Genomic DNA, 20,997 nt, shown 5'->3' with positions numbered 1-20,997 from the left:
AGTACTACCCACTGCTCCTGGTAAGATGCCCCAGTGGCATGAAGGACAGGTCAAATGCAGAGGATACATTTCTTAACGGGGACAATAATACATACCTTAAAGCTGCAATATTTAACTTTTTAGCCAAAACATATAATAATAAAAAAAACAACAACAACAAACATTTCTTTTAAGTGGCACTTTAAGGTCTGTATTGTTTATGTTTAGGAAATCAATAGTAAATGTCATTTTAACATTTTTTTTAAACAAAAAAATGTAATTAAATTTAAAAAAATCTAGTCCACCCTTGGCCTTCTTCCAATGATGAAGTCTCTTGAAATGGTTTCCACTTCACAGCTGTGCCGCATCAGGGTCAAGAAATGCCAGAAGGGCAAAGCAATGACCAGAACCAAAGAGTGGCTACTTTAAAAACTGTTAACTCTCAAACAAATGTTGAGTTATTTTGACTTTCTTTTGAGTTTACTACATTCCACGTGTGTCATTCATACTTTTGATGCTTCAGTGAGAATCTACAATGTAAAGAATAAAGCAAAAACATAGATGAAAAACTGTGTCTAAACTTTTGACTGGTTGTGTATCAAAATTCTCTTTAGCATTTAGTTTGTGTCCATACGTCAGAATCTATGTGGCCCCTCCTCTCATTAACCCCGCCCCCTGAGGTCTGAGCTGGGACTTTAATATGAGCACTATGAGGTCCAGAGAAGAGGAGAGCGGAGACAAGGAGTGGAGAAGGACACAACAGAAACAGCCGCAACAGCTCAGGTACGAGAACACACTTTGACATTATATATGGATCATTATGTTAACACTTTATAATAACTACAGCTTCATTAGTCTTAATAAAGCATGAACAGAGACTTAACTCATAATGAAATAATCGTTTATTAAGAATGATCCAGACTTAGGAAATACTTCATTAATACCTTGAAGTTATTACAATAACTTCAAGCTATCCCTTTATCAAGTTGTATTAGTAGTAGTAGGAGTAGTAGTAATAGTAGTAGACAGAAACATTCTATAATAAACTATTTGTTCATTATGAAGTAAGTCTTAAGGCTGTAAATAGTGTAGTATTATGAAGTAATCCCATAAAAAAGCCGGGCAACTGTATTTATAAATCTGTATGGGAGATAACAAGTTAGAATTAAAGATGAAGATTGCTATTTTTTTTATTATTAGGATATTTTTGCATTTAGTTGCCACAGAAATAATATGGGTTTAGGTAAAAACTGACAGTGGTGGAAGAAGTACTCAATTTTGTTACTTACATAAAAGTAAAGATATTGGGGAAAACAAAAAAAATAAACATAAAAACTAAAGTAAAAGTGTTAAAGCACCTGTTTAAAAATGTACTTAAAGAGTAAAATGTAAAACTCTGAGCTCTAATAAAACTCTTAAGTTTTAAATTTGTACCGTACTTTACTACTTTGTTACGTTTCATATCTGGATATTGACTTCTTTAATGTGTGTGTAGTTCATGGTTTGCAATAGGTTTATGTCAGATGCCCTTCCAGCTGTACTTTCATAGGAGGACAGACACTGTTGCTTTACAGTATAAAAAGAATGATATGATAATAATTTACTCCTATTATTTCTACCACTACTGCAGATATTACTGCTATTGTTATTAAAACTCTAAACTAAAAGTATAGTAATAAAAATAATATTAGAAATGATAAAAAATTAACAGTTTTTTTTTCATAAAATGCAATATAAACCATATACAAATAAATAAAGAAATATATATATTTATACGAACATTAAACTAAAGCATAAATCTGAGTGTGTTTGTGATCGTATGAGAGCAGATGACACACAGGACGCACTGTGGACAAAAAGAGATTTATTTGAATCAGATCTGCCACTGTGAAATTATACCAGGATCAGGAAATAGTAAATTTTGTCAACACTTTGGAATTTAGATTTCAAGATTACAGATTTTATTTATATTTCGGGACAAGATGAGACAAATCCAAACGGCTGGAGTAGTGTGTTAAATGTATTTTCCCATCAGATTAAAGCACATCTATTGTGCTTGTGTCTGCTCTGTAGTTGTAACCTATGACAACTGTGAATCATTATAATTTGCACCTTTTAAATCACAATATTCATCTAAAATTACTTAAAAAAAAGAAACTTGCTTGCAACTCTGCTGACTTCTGCGTTAGAAAACTGTGGGAGCTGAGCGCTGTGTAGCTGCCGGCCCTTCCAATGGAAAGCTGCAGATCACGGCAGAATTTGTTTTCATTTGTATCAAAATGACTACATGACACTGCCGAGCCCTACATGTATCAGCAATTAAGAAAATAAAGAGTAACGTAAAGAGCAGTGGTCATGTACCGGTGGAGATGAAAACGGGAACTGATCGTCGATATGGCATCTTGAAAATAAGTGATTAAAGATCGATCAAACAGGCACGAATCACTAAATGAGAAGGAAACAACTGTAACATGGTTAAATGGTTAAAAGTCAATTTTGCAGAATAGGTCTGCTTTAAGATTACATATATATATATATATATATATATATATATATATATATATATATATATATATATATATATATATATATATATATATATATGTGTGTAAATTAAAGTAGTATCACAAATGTTTTTTAAACTGATTAAATCTATGAAAATGTCTAATTTCTACTAAAACGTTCTTAATCATAAATGCAAACGTCTCTTGTAATACCAAAAATGTCCCTCGTTTCATTTTGATTCTCAGCCCTCTGTTTGATATGAGTTTAAATGATACACAAAAAATGATGCATCCCACAAGAATATTAAGACTGTTAATGTTAAAACTAACATTTTAAAACATTAATTTAAACACTATTTATTTCTCACTAACATACTTTTTATGTACATAACACACTCATTATACACACAACACACTCGCTATACATGCACACACTATACACACAACACACACACACATATAGGGGTGTGTGTGTGTATATATATATATATATATATATATATATATATATATATATATATATATATATATATATATATATATATATATATATATGATGATAATAATAAAAAATATATAAATAAATAGTTGTAATAGGTGAAGCCCAGTTGTAGTTTTCTTCTTCTTTTTTTCTCTCTTTCTATGTTTTTTCCTTCCTCCTCTTTCTCCGTCTTTGGTCTAACCATGCTCAGCTCAGCTACTGCCTGTCCCTGAGGAGGCAGCGAGCCAAACAGGTGCACCCCCCACCAGAGGGAGCAACCCCCTGAACAACAATAATGACAACAATATTACTGAAAGATAAAGAAAATAAAAGAAAGAAAAAAGAAAGAAAGAAGGGGTGTATCTGGAATGTGTTTATGTTTTTAAAAATCCAGTCAGAATAGTGGGGAGTAGCGGTCATATAATAATAAAAATAATAATGATGAGAATATTTACCATAATAAATGATTATGCAAGAATGAATGATCTGAGAAATAAACACACACACACACACACACACACACACAAAAAGAATACTAATAATAAGTTAAGTTGAGCAAATAAGGAACCACGTTTAACACAATGCTCTAGTCCTCTTTAGTCCTGATTCAGTCTGGTTCAGTCCTGGTTTAGTCCTGGTTCAGTCCTGGTTCAGTCCTGGTCCAGTCCTGGTTCAGTCCTTCATGGTTCAGTCCTGGTTCAGTCCTGGTCCAGTCCTGGTTCAGTCCTGGTTCAGTCCTGCTTTAGTCCTGGTCCAGTGAAAGTGTATTGAAAGGAGGAAGAGGAGATAAAAATTACAGTATTAAGTCAAGTTTGAGTGGTGACGGCTGCTTGCAGTTTCAGCTCCGTTCCCTCATTCAGTCTCTCCCCTGCTGTTTTCCACTCATTTTCCTCTGCGAAGTGACATCTAGACTTGGAAAAATAACATAAACATAAAAACACTACAAAAAATGTATACATTTAAAGTTAAAAAGGGGCATTTTCTGAGTTCTGTAACTATCATATGCTACTCTGACTTGGTTTTCATGCATGTTTGAGCAATCGGCCGTTGAGCGTTTTTACCGATCACCTATCTCCGCCCACTGCTCTGCCCTATTTGCAATTATTTTTAAAAATCACACACAAAGGGATCAGAACTGTCATGTAGACGTGTTCAACAATAAAAACGTTCAAATAAAAATCAGCTGCTTGGTACTGTGAACAGGTCCTGTCTCTGATCTGATCTGTTTTTATACAGACAATGGACCAGTTTCTATTGTTAAACAGTTTTAGATAAAACATGGTTTCAGATATTGTGCATAACATAAGTTGTATCTGGTTTGGCTCTGGTTTGGTCCACCATTTACTCAGGATGTAGACTTGGTTTTGGTCCTGTTTTGGTTTAGTCCTGGTCTAGTGCTGGTCTAGTCCTAGTTTAGTCCTGCTTTTGTCCTGCTTTAGTTCTTGTCTGGTCCTGGTTTTGTTCTTGTTTAGTCCTAGTCTAGCCCTTCTTCAGTCCTGGATTAGTCCTGGTTTGGTCCTGGTTTAATCCTTGTCTAATCCTGGATCAGTCGTGGTCTAGTTCTGATTTAGTTCTGGTCTAGTCCTGGTTTGATCCTTATCTAATCCTGGTCTAGCCCTGCTTTAGTCCTGGTTTAGTCCTGGTTTAGTCCTGGTTTAGTCCTGATTTAGTCCTGATTTAGGTCTGCTAGTCTTGCTTTAGTCCTGGTTTTTCCATCCATTCATCCATTTACTTCCCTCACCCCGGACACATCCTCCAGCTCCTCCGGTGGGACCCCAAGGCGTTCCCAGGCCAGCCGAGAGACATAGTCCCTCCAGCATGTCCTGGGTCTTCCCTGGGGCCTCCTCCCGGTGGGACATGCCCAGAACACCTCCCTAGGGAGACGTCCAGGAGGCATCCTGAGCAGATGCCCGAGCCACCTCAACTGGTTCCTCTCAACGTGTAGGAGCAGCGGCTCTACTCCGAGCTCCTCCCGTGTGCATCCTCACCCTATCCCTAAGGGTGCGCCCGGCCACCCTGCGGTGGAAACCCATTTCGGCCGCTTGTATCCGCGACCTTGTCCTTTCGGTCATTACCCAGAGCTCATGACCATAGGTGAGGGTAGGAACATAGATTGACCGGTAAATCGAGAGCTTTGCCTTTGGACTCAGCTCCTTCTTCATCACAACGGACCGATACAGCGACCGCATCACTGCAGACGCTGCACAGATCCGCCTGTTAATCTCACGCTCCATCCTTCCCTCACTCGTGAACAAGACCCCGAGATACTTGAACTCCTCCACTTGGGGCAGAGACTCACCACCCACCTGGAGAGGGCAAACCACCTTTTTCCGGTCGAGAACCATGGCCTCGGATTTGGAGGAGCTGATTCCCGATGGAGAGTATAGTATACTGGTCCAGTGTTCCACGACCAGGACGAAAACCACACTGCTCCTCCTGAATCCGAGGTTCGACTCGGTCGGATTCTCCTCTCCAGTACCCTGGATTAGACCTTACCGGGAAGGCTGAGGAGTGTGATGCCCCTGTAATTGGAACACATCCTCCGGTCCCCCTTCTTATACAGAGGGATCACCACCCCGGTCTGCCAGTCCTACAACCGCCCGACAACATCCCCAGTCGAGGTCAGCAGCTCTCCACCCGCACTATAAACAATGTTGGTGAAGCACTGCTTCCCCCTCCTGAGGCGTCGGACAGTTTGCCAGAATCTCTTTGAGGCCGTCCGATAGTCCTCCTCCATGGCCTCCCCGAACTCCTCCCAACCCCGAGTTTTTGCCTCTGTGACTGCCCGAGCCGCAGCACGCTTGGCCCGCCTGTACTCATCGGCTGCCTCAGGAGTCCCACGAGCCAACAAGGCTCTATAGGACTCCTTCTTCAGCCTGACGGCATCCCTTACTTCCGGTGTCCACCACCAGGTTCAGGGATTGCCACCGCGACAAGCACCGCAGACCTTACGACCACAGCTACGAGCAGCCGCATCGACAATAGAGGTGGAGAACATGGCCCACTCGGAGTCCATGTCTCCAACCTCCCCTCTGCACTGCTGTTTGGCCCGTAGGCCAACAGTGAGAGACCTGTCCCCGACCCGAAGGCGTAGGGACGCGACCCTCTCATTCACCGGGGTGAACTCCAACAAGTGGCGGCTGAGCTGTAGGGCAATGAGCAAGCCCACACCAGCTCGCTGCCGCTCCCCACGGGCAACGCCAGAGAAATGGGGAGTCCAACCCCTCTCAAGGAGTTGGGTTCCAGAGCCCAAGCTCTGCGTGGAGGTGAGACCGACTATATCTAGCCGGTAACGCTCAACTTCCCGCACAAGCTCAGGCTCCTTCCCCCCCAGCGAGGTGACATTCCATGTCCCCAGAGCTAGTCTCCATGTCCAGAGATCCAGTCGTCGAGGTCCCCGCCTTCGACTGCCGCCCAGAGCTCTCTGCATCCGCCCCTCATGGCTCCTCCCGCAGGTGGTGGGTCCACGGGAGGACGGCCCCACGTCGTTCCTTCGGGCTGGACCTGGGCCACCACTGGCCTTGCTGTCTCTCTCCTCATGTAGGGCTTCTGAACCGGTCTTAGTCAGACCCGTCTTCCAGGACCTGTTTGCCATGGGTGACCCTACCAGGGGCATGAAGCCCCCGACAACATAGCTCCCAGGATCATTCGAGTGCTCAAACCCCTCCACCACGTTAAGGTGGCGGTTCGGGGAGGGGCGGTCCTGGTTTAGTCCTGGTTTAGTCCTGGTTTAGTCCTGGTCTAGTCCTGGTTTGATCCTTATCTAATTCTGGTTTAGTCCTGATTTAGTCCTGGTTTAGGTCTGCTAGTCTTGGTTTAGTCGTGGCTTAGTCATGGTTTATTCCTGGTTTAGTCCTGGTTTAGTCCTGGTTTAATCCTCGTCTAATCCTGAATTAGTCCTGATCTAGTCCTGGTTTAATCTTTATCTAATCCTGGTCTAGTCCTGATTTAGTCCTGATATAGTCTTGGTTTACTCTTGGTTTAGTCCTGGTTTAGTCTCAAGTTTAATGTGGCGTGCAAAATGAACACAGCCCTAGACACTCAAAACGTCAGATTTTAATATTTTGGACATTTAACATATTTTGTGATAACTGTTTTCATAAATGTTTACTTTGATATTATAATTCTTAATTTGATATTATAATTCTTAATATTTAAAACATTGATGTGTTCACAAAAGTCTTTGTTTTGCCCAGTATTTCTTGAAATAAAAATAAATAAATAAATAATAATAATAAATACAACAAAAATCACAACAAATTAGATAATCACTAGCTTGTCTGTTTGGCGAACAATAGTGAAAATTCAGTGAGTTTTGTTTTTTTTGTTTTTTTTTAAGGAGAGATAGAAGCTGAAAGTTGAAATTCCTTAAAGAGGGGGTATTTTACTTCTATGGTGTATTAACTGCTCACACATAACATTTAGAACACCAGGTTACCTTTTATTGTTTTGAAAATGCTGTTTTTGTCAAAAAACAACCTATCAACATGTTTCATAACTTTCACTTTTGTTTTTTGAAGCTCTGAGTCTCCCCTCCTTTTTCTTGTGCTAAGTCACTCCCCCTTCAGAGCACTATCACCACACACCAGCCAATTTGCTGTGTACAGTTTTGTATCATGATTTTGTATATTACTGCACAGAAAGATAACAGTGAGGAGGGACTGAATAATGAGGAGAGATTGCTAAATTACTCAAACATACATGGATGACATAAAACCTCTTCAGGCATGTTTTTGATGAGGGAATGACATTTTAACATGGTAGAAAGCTAAAAAAAAAAAAAAAAAAAAAAAAAAAAAGATTTAGCATAATACTCCCTTTAAATATGTATAATAATTTGCATTATTTGGGCTTTTTGTTGTTTGTTAGTTTTTTTTCTATTTTATGAGCTCATGGTTTGGATTCATGCTTTTCTTCAGTGCACATATTGTCGCATCCGTTCACAAAGATAAAATACAGTTTTGCATTGCAATTTCTAAGGTATTCTAAATGAATATATCAATTTAACCATCTAAACCAGTCCATAAAAAGGAGCAAGATTTCTATTTTGAATTTCAGTGCATTTCAGATTTTATTTTATTTTATGTTTTGAACTAATTTAATTTTAAATGTATTATATTTTCTATTTGCTGTGTTTCAGTTTGTAAGAAGAATTTTTCAACTTTTGACTTCACATACTCCTCTTGGTATTCTACAAGAAATAAAACATTTACTTAATTAAAATTTTAAAATATATATATATATATATATATATATATATATATATATATATATATATATATATATATATATATATATATATATATATATATATATATATTATTAAATGTTGATTTAAAATTCTCTGCATAGTTTTATTTTTGTTTTAATTTTTTTTTGTTTTAAATTTTTTTTTTTTTTTTTTTTTTATTAAGTTTTTAGTTTTTAGTTTTAATATAACTACTTTATTTTTTATGGCATCATTTAAAATTTCCTGCTAAATTGTGGTAGACTTTTGTTTACAGACACAACTGTGCCACAAACACTCCCATGTGTTTTTAGTTTGAGAACAGAACCACCTCTATCTTCAGGCACTTCTTCTGAATGGAGACCAGCTGTAGACCAGGACTAGACTAGGACTAGGACTAAACCAGGACTAGACAAAGACCACATTATAATGTCATAAAAAACATACCCAGAATAATTTTTCTTTGAGTAATCCATCACACTTTGGACTTCTTGAGAGTAAAAAAAAGATCAAAACTCAGCCCCACCTCTTGACATTTTCAGGTGGTTATCTTAAAGTGCTCCTCTAGGAGGTCTATTATGCAAAATCTGTGTTATTGTTTCCCTTCTCATTTACCCTCTCAAAGTTGTATTAAGAGTGATTCATGTTTGAGTAATCTTTTTTCTCTTTTCAAAACATCATTGCTCTGATCTACCCATGTTTTCACCACCACTGGCATACGCCCACTGCTCTGTGCTTACTTTGTTCTCCAATTTTATTTTCATAGTTAGTGGACTTGTTTCTTTGAAGTCATTCCAGATCACATCAGCTTGTACACAAGCCCTCTATGCCATAAGCTTGGTTAGAGTATAACTAGTTTTGATACTCAGTTAATGAAGCTTTCTCCATTATTTCTGCTGACCCACGTCAGGTCCCTCAGGTCCACTGGATACATAGTTTTTTTCTTACAACAATTTTTTCTTACAATAATGCCTCACACTTGTCTTATTTCTTATTTTATTTATTTGTAAAGGGACAGCACATATTAATGAACATTTTAAAATGTAAATATGTTAATATTATATGTGAAAACAATGTGCTTTACAGGCTTATTCAAGCCTCTCTAAACACTACACTGTGGACATTATTCATTCCATAGTGGCTAAGCTACTATTGTAGCCACAGCTGCCCTGGGGCAGACTGACAGAAGCGAGGCTGCCAATTTGTGCCATCAGCCCCTCCAACCAATCATTCACTTACTCACACACCCCATGGTGAGTGAAGTGCCTTGCCTAAGGACACAATGACAGAACTTGGTCCAAGTGGGAATCAAACAGTCTAACCTTTGAGCCATAGTTTTTATTCATAACTTTGTGCCTTTACTTCAGTAAATGTTAAAATGTGTACTGATCTAAGTGTGTGTGGGTCAGTGAGGCATAAAACTTTCCTCATTACTCATATGCTGAATAAAGGGATCTCCCTGAAAAAATGAGCTGCCAGATCCGTAGCACGCTGCAAACTCAAACAAGATGGCCGCCATCACTATTCGCCATCTCTCCCTTCTCTCTCTTTCATTTCATCTTCTGGAATACTCATTCTTCCCGACACATGAGAGACAGTTTGGAGCTTTTGGAGTTTTCATGGCTGAACTGATAGCCACACATGGATTACAAATGTGCTGGAGAGGCCCTGGAGGGTCAAATTGTGTTTGAAAAATGGATGATCAAGGCAAGGAGGGCATGAGCTGTTACCGGAACCGCGTCATTTAGACCCTCTGAGCCATGCACACCGCCAATGAATTATAAAAGAGAGAGGCTCCACTTGTGAGATTCAGACTTGAAAGTGCAGGAACAAGAACTGTAGGAAGCAAATGTGGGGTTTTATAACATTATAACATTATAACATAGATCAGAAATTAGCCTAATATGGGCCCTTTAAGTGATGATGACTATCATACTTTTTCAGATGAAGATGAATGTGTTCTTGGTGCTCAGCTGTGTGGTCCTCGTTGCCACGGAGTACTCCCCAAGCTCCGCCCACATGGTCCCGGACAACAGCCTCTCCACCAATCACGTGGTAGTATCCAATGCCCTGAGCCAGAGCCTGGACGCCCGCTCTCCGCCTGTGGTCATTGTAGGTCAGTCACTCTCTCACACCATTGGTTGTTTTATAGAATGAACCGATCTCTCTCTCAGATGTGGTATTTTTTTCTTTTCCTTTTTGTCATAAGTTAAAGGGCCCATACACTATTTTCTGATCTATGTTTTAATGTTGTTTGCTCATCACAAACATACCTGGAGTTGTGTTTTGTTTCATGATGATTTCAGCCCTAGAATCACAAATCTCTACTGAACTAAAAATAAAAGATAAATGCTAACTTGAAAGCTACCACTACGTGACATCACAAGGTGGAACGGAGCATTTTGAGCTTTTGGGACATAGACAACCTAATAATAAAGTGTTACTCAAATATGTGTGAATGAAACAAAACACAACTCCAGGTCTGTTTTTGAGGAGGTAACAGCATGAAAACATGGATTAAACTGCACCATCCCTGCTAAACTAGTGCGATGCGGGCAGGAAGTGGTGTTATCGTCAACAGCCTTGCTCTATATTGGCTCTTTGGTTGCTACGCTACTTGTAGCCAGAATTCCTAATATGCAACTTGGCTCCAGAATCGCCCCTATAACTATGCTATGGGTGATGTTACTCTCACTTAGTCCACTTCTTTATACAATCTGTGGTTCCAACATGTTGGATATTTACACCTGTCTCTTGTCATCAACTTTACAGCAGTTTGTGTTTGTGTTGAGCACCTGTTGGTCTCTTGATATGTAGAAACAGCGAGGAGAACACCAGCATGAATTTGTGCAAAAATATTCATTTACAATCACTGCGACTGTAACACACGAGAGTAACAGAGTGCATTCAAAGAGCAGCTCACACACTCTGCCATATGTTCATTATGGCTCCCCGTTCAATCATGTGACGGTGCAATCCTCCACTTTTAGCAAATCTTTCCTGAAATTGGCAAGTGTGTGGTGTCTCTGTTGTCCATGTGAGTCAAATAATAGGCGTAGTTTCACATCTTAAAGCGGACCTATTCTGCAAAATCAACTTTTCAGCGCTTTAACCATGCTTAAAAAACTTGTTTCTGATCTTTCCTTACAGAACTACCAAAAGTAAAGAAAAGTAAAAGAACAAAGAAACAGAAAAAGGTAAGAACAACCAACTAATAGCATTTAATATCTTAGTACAATCCATAATCTAAGTACAATGACAAGAAGTTACAAGCAAATCTAGCCAAGTTCTACCCATCTGTGTGCATCAGAGTGAGACCATATAATCTCTTATTCTCTCCTTCAGAATACCAGAGCCCGTAAGGTGCCTCCGCCCGCTAACTGTATTCCTTTGGGCAACAGCTGTAAATCGTCCAACTCTGTGTGCTGTGACTTCTGTGCCTTCTGCCAGTGTCGCCTGTTCAGAACCGTTTGCTACTGTCGTATGGGGAATCCGCGCTGCTGAGAGGACCAAACCACACTTTTGGACATTTACAGACCCTACACCTGTTTGACTTTACACAAGGTTGAAGTTGCATTCACATGTGGTTACTTTTTAAAGAGCCAATAGTTCAGGCATGTCCAAAGAGGATCCCACAGGCCAAAACTTCGCTCTACAGAGGATCTAATTTGTAGTCACAAATGAGTTATCAGAAGTGGGGATGTACTGATTCAATACTGATCGGTTATTAGCGCAGATCCTGAAAAATTTGCTGGATTGGATATTGGCTTTCAAATATCGGTTCAGTCGATATCCTGGATGGGCATATAAACTGATGTAACTGCTGGTCGTTGTTGGCCCAGAAAGTCTCATAATGTTTGAATTTCTATTTACACAAAGCTGTTCTGTAGTAACTCGAGAGATAAATAACAGCTACTTAACATGGAGTATAAGGGTCACTTAAAAATATATATATTATGTGGGCGCTGCGAGAATAAAGTTGTAATTTTAGGACAATAAAGTCGCAGCCAAATAAAGACGTAATTAAAAATAATACCAAAAATAATGTCGACTAATAATTTAGGGCTCGATGCCAAAGCTATTAGACAGATTGCCACCTGCAGAGTTTGTCGCACCGTGGGGCTCATTGGGCAGAACACAAGCTGTACTCTGAGCCACAAAGAGGTGGAGGACTGTCAGCCCCTCATTATGAGCTTGTGGAGCTGTGCGCACAGGGCAGTTTAGGTTTTATGCACCAATTATAATGTAGCCCAATCCTTATTTCCACCTCGCTGTCCTGTTTCTGTCTCCAAATGTTTAGTCCAAGACACAGAGCTGAAACTGGTTTTAGTCTGTGATCCCAAATTCTTTAAGCGGAATCAACCACAGCATACTGTCCTCGCTGTTCCACAGTGAGGGTCTGAAGCACTGCGTACACCCTGTATCTGTGGATGTTCCATGTACACTGGAAACAAGTGTAAACAAGGGTGGAAAACTCAGTCAAGAGACAGATTTGGTGAAAATCACCCAGGAGCGCTCAGCCACCGCAGAGCCGCATGGGGGTCGTTCCCGGGAAAATGATTTAACAGTTGTTAATGTTTAAAAAGGCAGCAATAAAAAGTTAAATGTCCATCATATGTCATTTTAAACTTTTAACTGAAATAAGGGCAAATCTTTTGCACTCTGGTTGTGATGGTCAATTGCTCTACTGGGTTTTAACATGTCAGACGCTAAATCTGGATAAAATAACAGCTTTAATTTAACTAACACTTTATTCTTGTAAAATTACAATTTTAATATTGTAACCCTTATACTCCGTTGTACATTTGGATCAGTTTTGTCTTGTGTTATTTTTGTTAAAAGGAAATAAATGATGGTAGCAGCAGATATGCCATTGTATTAAAATCCTGTGAGATCATCAAATTAAACAGAAAAGGTAGAAATGGTAATGGTGGTCAAATGCACTGATGTTTTGAACTATAAACACAATAATGTGACTTTTAACTGACCCAAGTTTAAGTCGTCTTAATGGTCCTGGTTTATGTATGTTTAGGCCGGCTTACTTTTCCTAGTCCTAAGTTTCTCCACAGCTGCAAATCTGTCAAGGTAACTTTTTCTTTAAACTGTTAGTTGAGTTTTCGTTACCCTGCAAGTATAAGCATCACAAACCCGGATCCCCCCAAGTCTGAGGTCTTGTGAAGAAGTTAGAAGACAACAAACACAGTACAAGAAACAGCAGGACTTTTGATTATTTGAAGTACTGCTACAGTAGGGGGTGCTCCACAGGAAAAAAAAAAAAGTTACATAGTTCAGCTTTAATATCAGAAACCAATGTAATCCTGTGCCTGTGTATTATTTGACCATTATTGGACCATGTTTGCTTATGTGTGTGTGAGAAGCATGAAGCACTTTATGAGGACTGTGCCGCTGGGACACTTGGGTGGAGGTCTCCTGTAGCACTTGTAGAACCAGCTTGTAGCAACATAATTTACCACAATGTGTAACTTCTTGTTTTCTTTGACTATTCATTCATATATGAAATATTGTGAAATAAATGTGTTTTTACAATTTTGTTCAGGTTTTCTTTAATAATCACAAAGTACAATTGAACATGTATGAAAACGTGTACATGTAAACTAATACAAAGTGCAGTGTAACTGTCATTTTGGGCATTGTAAGGACAGTTGTTGAGTAGAAGGCATTTACACATGGTCAGCTCCTGCTCTGGTGGGACAATTATTGTTGCATTGAAGCTGTATGTATTGACAAGACAAGACAAAACACAATTAGGTCCATGAGACCGAGGCAAAACGAGATTTATATTTACATAATTTATATTGAACACATTGTGTTATTCAGTTGACAATTTCGGCCTTGACATTTTGAAATATATTTTACTGAATACATTTGCAGTCATTGTACCACTACATTTTGGAACTACGGTTTCTCAAAACATTAACTCAGTAGTGTTTAACCACTTTTTGCCTAATCCAAATGCACATGAGGAAAAAATCTCACAAGATCATGTTCTTCATGTGTGAACAACCTTGTGGCTATTTGATTTGGCACAAGATCTTATGGCATGAGATTTTGTCCCAACCCTAGTATTTTTTGTCAAATGATAATATTAGATCCAGCACTAAAATGAGATAAAAATGAGACCTTATAGAATAGTTTTAGAATGGTCTTGATCTTTTGACCTTCTGACTTGCAGCATGGGAACCCACCAGGAGACCGACAATCCTCTTCACCCTCCTCTTCACCCTCCTTTTCATCCTCCTCTTCACCCTCCTCTTCACCCTCCTTTTCATCCTCCTCTTCACCCTTTACACTGCAGACTTCAGACACAACACGGACTGCGTTGTCCTGCCCAAGGAGTCTAAAGACTCTGGTGTCGGCATAGTTACATTCTATGATCTAAAAAGAAGTATTTATTTTGTGGTATCCAAATCAGCAGGGTAAATAATCAAATTTTTACATAAAGCTTTTCCACATTCAAGGCACTCAAAATGATTTGATGAGATGAGATGTGATGTCACGATCTATTTTCAGCAACTGTGAAAATACCTTTTTGTGATATGTCTAAACCAGTAGAGACCTCTGCATTTTAACCTGGAATAACATAGATGTTTCTGTTGTCTCCTTGTGCAACACACTCACTGCTCATTCTATTATTGTGTGAGCACTTGTGAATGAGAATAGCTTTATAGTTTCTTGCTCCAGTCTAGATTTAGAAAACCGTTTTGCACATTTAAGCATTTATTTCAAAAATCATCAAAACAACATAGCCCCCACTACACACACCGTGTTCACCTTGGGAGTCCTCAAACGTGATCTATACCTTTCCCTCCACCTATCCATCACCTCTGGACCTGACCTCCATCGGCTGGTTCCGCTTAAACCAAAGATGGATTCCTCTTCTAAATCAGTGCTTTGCTCTACAAATGTCTGTATCTCCTTTTGTGTGTTGGATGTTTTTGGACAGGTGGTGCAAAGGAGGTGCAGACGCTGTGGGAGGTCAGAATGAAGAGGGATGAGAAGTTAGTGCGCATACTGGCCCAGGATATGACTGCTTTCGTTAGAGAGAAGTGACGGGGCTGACAAATGTGTGAACATGTGGAACACTTTGCGGACTAGAGAGAAAAAAGGCACGTTCTGGACAGTGAAACAAAGAAGGTCCATACTTCACAAAGTTGGCTAGGTTTGGTACATGAATATAGTGTGAGAATTATTGGTTGTGGTTGTCTGGGAGGCTGTTGGTGTACTAATCCCAAATACATTGTTAATAACCAATTAAAGCTGCAAAAATTGCCTGGCAAATCCATAATGTCTCTGTGTATTTTTTATACAAAGCAGCCATATTTGTTTTGATATGGACAAATGACCCTGATTAGTCAATTCACCTCTAATGTCCATCTGAACTCGAAGTAATAAAGTATTGAAGAAGTGTGTATTCTGGATCCCAGGAGTGCATGTCACTAAAGCCTCATTTCCACTGGCACAGTTCGCTTGGGGCTACCTTGGCACAGAACAGTTGATTACAAACTGTCCAGGTCGCTTTTGGACAGCAATAAAAACACAGATGTTACAGGAGTTATCTGAATAGATCCATGATGTCAACACAGATCAACAGCGGCACAACAATGACCTCGGGTCAGTGGGACTGGATACAGCTCCATGCAGTCACTGGAGGACCCGCAGTATGCCATTAGTGGAGCATGTGACATTGGTCATCATCAAGATGGCGAAAAAACAGATGTAAACATAAAATAATAGTTTCTCACCAGAGACTTGACTTGATCTTGTGATATACTGCCGTATTTTCAGTGATGACAACTAATATGTTGAACTGATATGCTTCAAAACAGACCTAGCCAGCTGTTTCCTGTTTACGGATGCACGCCACTAATGCCAAGATAAAAAACATTATATATATATATTTGCAGTGTATAATGCAACTAGAACTAGCAAACCGCAATGCATTAAATAAAGAGGATCCTAGAGGAGCAGATAAATTAAACAAATGCAAAATACTGATGACAAACCAGAATTAGTTTAGTGTTTATAGTAGCTTTAGCTTTAGCCTCGTCTTACAGAGCCACAAACTTGGAATAATAAATGTTTGTTGTTTTTTTTTTGTGATTCACTTAGATCAGTCTTATGACAGTATAATTCAGGAACAATTTAGATTTTATTCATTAAGTTAATATTAGTGAGGTGACATCAGTTGTTTACGTATAGCTCTACTACGTGGACCCGGAGCCATATCCGGAGTATGGAAACACAACTTGGCTGGAGTTACTGCTGGTCCTCCGATTACTGCACGAGGGCGAGTAGCGCCGCCTCCTGCAAGCCGGTCGCAGGTCCCAAGCATTGTGGATCTCTTTGAAAGGTTGTACCTCTAGCGGTCTGCTTTGGACCTCTAAAATGGGGCAGTATGGATCACTTTATACAGTAGAAACACTCAGGGTCGGCACCATACCGCCCCGTACCGGCCCTATGGAAACGAGACTTATGGAAATTAAAGTATTGTCAACCATAAAGTCCAGATCAGATTCATTCCATCAAAGTCATTGATTAAAATAACCTAGTGATTCTGGTGTTTTGCCTGTGGCACAGCAATCCAGGGGAAATTCAAACAGAGCATTTCTGAGTGCTCAGAGACGATAACATTGTACAATAAAACAAGAGTGAATAAAGCAACTCCAGGTATGTTTTTGATGATGGGACAACAATATAACATTTGCAGATTGTCTGTGATTCATGTCAAAGTGATTTTTTGTCAAACAGCGTATTTCACAATGGAAAACGTTACTTTTTATACCTTGATGATTTTTCAAACTTTACCAGGCTCTTTGCAGCTGGAGCGTTCCCATATGTTTTGTTGTTTTGATGGGGCTTTGGCAGTGTCCTGTTTCACCTCTCTGGCATACGTGCGGAGTGCATACAGCTCATCTCTGCTCTACAGCTAAATCTAAACCTCATTCTCTCTGTTTAGATTCTCATAGTAAATGGGTAGTAATAGAGAAATCCAATTATGACCGACCCTGACAAAACAATTCCACCAGAGAGAGAGAGAGATTAAAGACATTAACACAAAAAGCTACAGAAATTGGTATGTTTGGTCAAGAACAATTTGTGGACATATTTCATTTTCTCCAGATTTAAAGGTATTGTCTAGAAATATCCAAAACAGAACTGGTCATTTTAAGCAGTGGAGTGCAGCGGTCCAAAGCTATTCCTCATTTATGCATTCTGAGCATTTAAGTGCATTTCATAAATTTCAGAGACCAGAGTAAAGTTTTGTCATCGCCATGAACAGCTAGCATGCTAACAGCTCACAAGCGTTACTTCCTGGTTCACAGACAATAAGAACACTTTATAATTAGATTCAGACAGCACACAGTGGTCTCATTTGGACCCTGAGAGCTGTTTTTATGGTTGTACTGAAGCAAAATGAAATGTACTTTATTACATAAAAATGGTTATAGTCCCACTGAGGAACTCATTAAATGGCCACTGAGACTTATATACTTTTTCTATAATAATTTTGTCTCCATGGAGATATCATTGCTTTGCCGGAAATGTTCTGTGGTTTAATGTTAAGATAACCTGTCTGCCATTACAGTTGTTTCTTGATCAGACCTGTATCTTCTCTCTATGAAGTTTTATAAGTTTAATGCCTTACTGTAACATTCCAGAAAAAGCAGTTCCATTAAGGGAGAGAGAGATGATTGACAATCTCTGGACACAGTGACCCAGACTTAGCACAAAGCGGGGATTAGCCAAAACTGAAGCGAGGGTAGTATTAAACTTGTCTTTTGTGAATATAGAGGCCATGATTGCATATATGATTTATTTTGCATCATCAAATTAGCACAAACAAGATCATGAGTTTGTTGTTGCTGGCTGAGTCTTTAAAGTAGAATTTAGCAACTTTGATGGTTTTGCTTTTGTAAACATCACATTCACACATAAACAATGTGAGTGGAGTGTCTTGCCCAATTACACAATAACAGCAAGCAATGGTTGTAGCTGGGATTGAACTGACAACTGTCCAGTCATAAGACGTCACTCTTATATGCAAAGACTAGGCTTTATTAAAGAGAGGTTATTACACCCCGTCAACATATTACTATGCTTTATAAGTTTCAGATTACTTTTTACAGTTTCCCCTCCCTTTGTTCTCTGTGCTAAGTCACTAAACACATGGGCAAAATATGTACAGGTCGTGTGGTTAACACGACCTGTTAAATTAAATCAAAGTTGGAATTAAAATAAATAAATAAATGTAAAAAACATATGAGGAGATAATGACAGAAAAAAGAGTTGACAAGGAATAGGTGACAGTAACATGACATAGGCTTATGCAGTATGTTGTATGTATTATGCAGTATGTATGGTCACAGAAGATCAATTTATTTTGACAGTTAACCAAACAAAAAACACTGTGTAACTTTCTGGAGGTGGAACATTACTTCCATGATTCCATAGACATAGAAAGTTAAAACTTCAGAATATTCTTCATGGAGATGGTTACATTAATGGCATTTATAGGCTAATTATATAGAGCCAGAAGGAAAACATTTGAATGGAAATGCCTTAAATGTCTTAAATGGGCTAAAAAGTGTCTAAGTGAAACAGGCCTTTACTTTGACAATGTTTAAATCCAGGCTCAAAATGGTTCTGTTTAGCTGTGCATATGACTGAAAGGTTTTTATTCTGCACTCTTCTATTTTAATGTTTATTTTATGATGATTATTTATATTTTGATGTTTGATTATTTATGTTTCTCTTGTGATTTTAATGTCTTTCTTATTCTGTAAAGCACTTTTATTACTTTTATTACTTTATTACCAATTGTGCTAGACTAATAAATTTGCATTGTCTTAAGTGCATTACTCATACATACAAATATTGACACACAAAACACAAGTTGAAATCTTTTATTAACTGTATTGATGTTTGACAATGTGCCACAGTGCAGACTATAAACCATTTTTGATCAATTTCAGGTCAAATTATTTTCTGAACAAGCAACCAATTATGAGAAAAAATATGAGGCAGGCCCGCCGTGTGTGGGGCAGATATCAAACTAAAATAAATGTGTGGAAAATGCTGAAATTTAAAGCAGAACTAAGTAAACCCATGTAGCTCCCTGATGAGAATACACTGTCTCTGTCTTCTTTGTATTGAAATAAGTCAGAATAATCACATACATAACATTGCCAAATACAGAAAGAGCCAGGGTTTCCCAGGAGAACTCTCTTTGGATCGTGTCGGCAATATTGAGACAGCAGAGAGACGACAGATTCTTCAAACACCCTGAAAATACATATTTAATCATCACAGGGTCTTACAAAGACATTTAATTAGATAAAAATGTTACTTAGTGCTGCTTTAATTCTTAGTACATGTTTAAAAATATATTTCTATTGGTACTTTATGTTGCACAATTTAAAATAATGTTCAATAATGTGCTGGCAGAAAATGCAAATAGTAGCATGGCGATCAACGGGACGCTAACATACAGATGGTTTGTAGTAAGACAGTAACCTCATATAAAAAGGCTAAATTTAACTCAAAATCTCAGTGATGCCCTTTCAACACTGTACTCTTTTAACATTTTTTTGATCAGTAAAATACAATAGCTGCTTTATATTTAAACCACATTCCCCCAAGAGAAGTTTTCTTGTTATCTTCACAATGGGATGAACTGTCTGCTTCTGAAACCTCATTGTTTTGACTGCCTCTTGTAGTATGCCACTGTGCCCTGTCTTCCTTGAGTGTGTGTGTGTATAAACATGTTTATTTAATCTTTAATCTTTACTATGCTCCCTTCTGGTTCATGGCCTCCCCACGGCGCTGATTGGGTTCAGCTCTCTCTCCTCTGGGCAGTTCGCTGGGTTAACGCTGGGTTATGGTCTGCTTCCACTTTGAGTTACACTTTTGGACTCTTCGGCCTCGGAAGTGAAGATGAGCTGGAAGGGAAAAACAATACATACAATACTAAAGCCTGGTGTCTGGTGAAAATTTAAATGGTGCCACAGCACACATGCATACTGTGATGCACACCATCAGTTGTGGCTACAACAAAAGTCTGTCAGAGCGAATATCAGGCTCCAGGGTCCAGAAAGGATTTCTTTTTCATAGAGCACAATGTAATCACAAACTGCTTGTGTTTGGCTCACAGGGGCTGACAGCTTCACAAATGTCGTAAAGTAGCTATTTTGACCTATTTTCAGATCATAAAATTTTTTTCAGCTCACAATCCATTTGTTGTCTTAAAAAATGTATTTTAATTGTAGCTTCGATTACGCTCTTTGTCCACTCAAGTTAAGCTTAAGTGCTGATCGGTTAGAGTGGTCACATGGTACGACTTGAATGACCATGTGAGTGATGTGAATGAGCCCAAGGTTTAGAACATGGTTCAGAAGCAGAAACTTTATATTTTATAACTTTAAATTCCACTCCGCTCCGCTTGCTCTCTTCACACAAAGTCTCATGGGGGGTAGTTCAACTGCACATGGTCGATGGGCAGGGCAGGACTGGATGTACCTAGTCGCTAAAGGCTAAACTAGTGACATGGGCCATTGGCTTCAATGGATGGCCATGTTTAGGCCCCTGGACTTGGGTCCGAATGGTAATGTCTCCATAATTGTGCCAATTAGCTAAGGCTAGCCCAGTCAGTAATTGAAACTGCTGGCATCCCACTGTGGCATCTCATATTACCAGCGGTCTCCCATCCAAGTATTAACCAGACCCACCCCTGCTTAGCAGCTGAAATCTGATGGGATTGGGCATTGGCAAGCATCTAGTTGTAACAT

The 20,997-nt window shown here is 39.1% G+C and overlaps 2 protein-coding genes across 2 annotated transcripts in view; one reads left to right on the top strand and one right to left on the bottom strand.

Annotated features, from left to right (window-relative positions):
- The first annotated feature begins 705 nt into the window (after window positions 1–705).
- asip1 (agouti signaling protein 1) lies at window positions 706–13,741 on the top strand. The gene is made up of 4 exons (XM_033967044.2): window positions 706–762; window positions 10,136–10,307; window positions 11,342–11,388; window positions 11,537–13,741. Exons 2-4 carry the CDS (start codon window positions 10,136–10,138, stop codon window positions 11,693–11,695), a joined length of 378 nt encoding a protein of 125 aa, XP_033822935.1. The 5' UTR covers window positions 706–762; the 3' UTR covers window positions 11,696–13,741.
- Window positions 13,742–16,416: 2,675 nt separating this feature from the next.
- raly (RALY heterogeneous nuclear ribonucleoprotein) overlaps window positions 16,417–20,997 on the bottom strand; it is a 33,461-nt gene continuing 28,880 nt past the window's right edge. The window contains exons 10-11 of the mRNA XM_033966434.1: window positions 16,663–16,667; window positions 16,417–16,592 (exon numbers count right to left, since the gene is read on the bottom strand). Of these exons, the coding sequence (XP_033822325.1) occupies window positions 16,417–16,592; window positions 16,663–16,667 (181 nt within the window). The remainder of the gene's footprint in view (window positions 16,593–16,662; window positions 16,668–20,997) is intronic.

The sequence above is a fragment of the Periophthalmus magnuspinnatus genome, chromosome 5, assembly GCF_009829125.3.
Source record: "Periophthalmus magnuspinnatus isolate fPerMag1 chromosome 5, fPerMag1.2.pri, whole genome shotgun sequence".
NCBI lineage: Eukaryota > Metazoa > Chordata > Actinopteri > Gobiiformes > Gobiidae > Periophthalmus > Periophthalmus magnuspinnatus.
The sequence above is the reverse complement of the archived record's forward strand: the minus strand, read 5'-3'. Positions and strand labels throughout refer to the sequence as shown.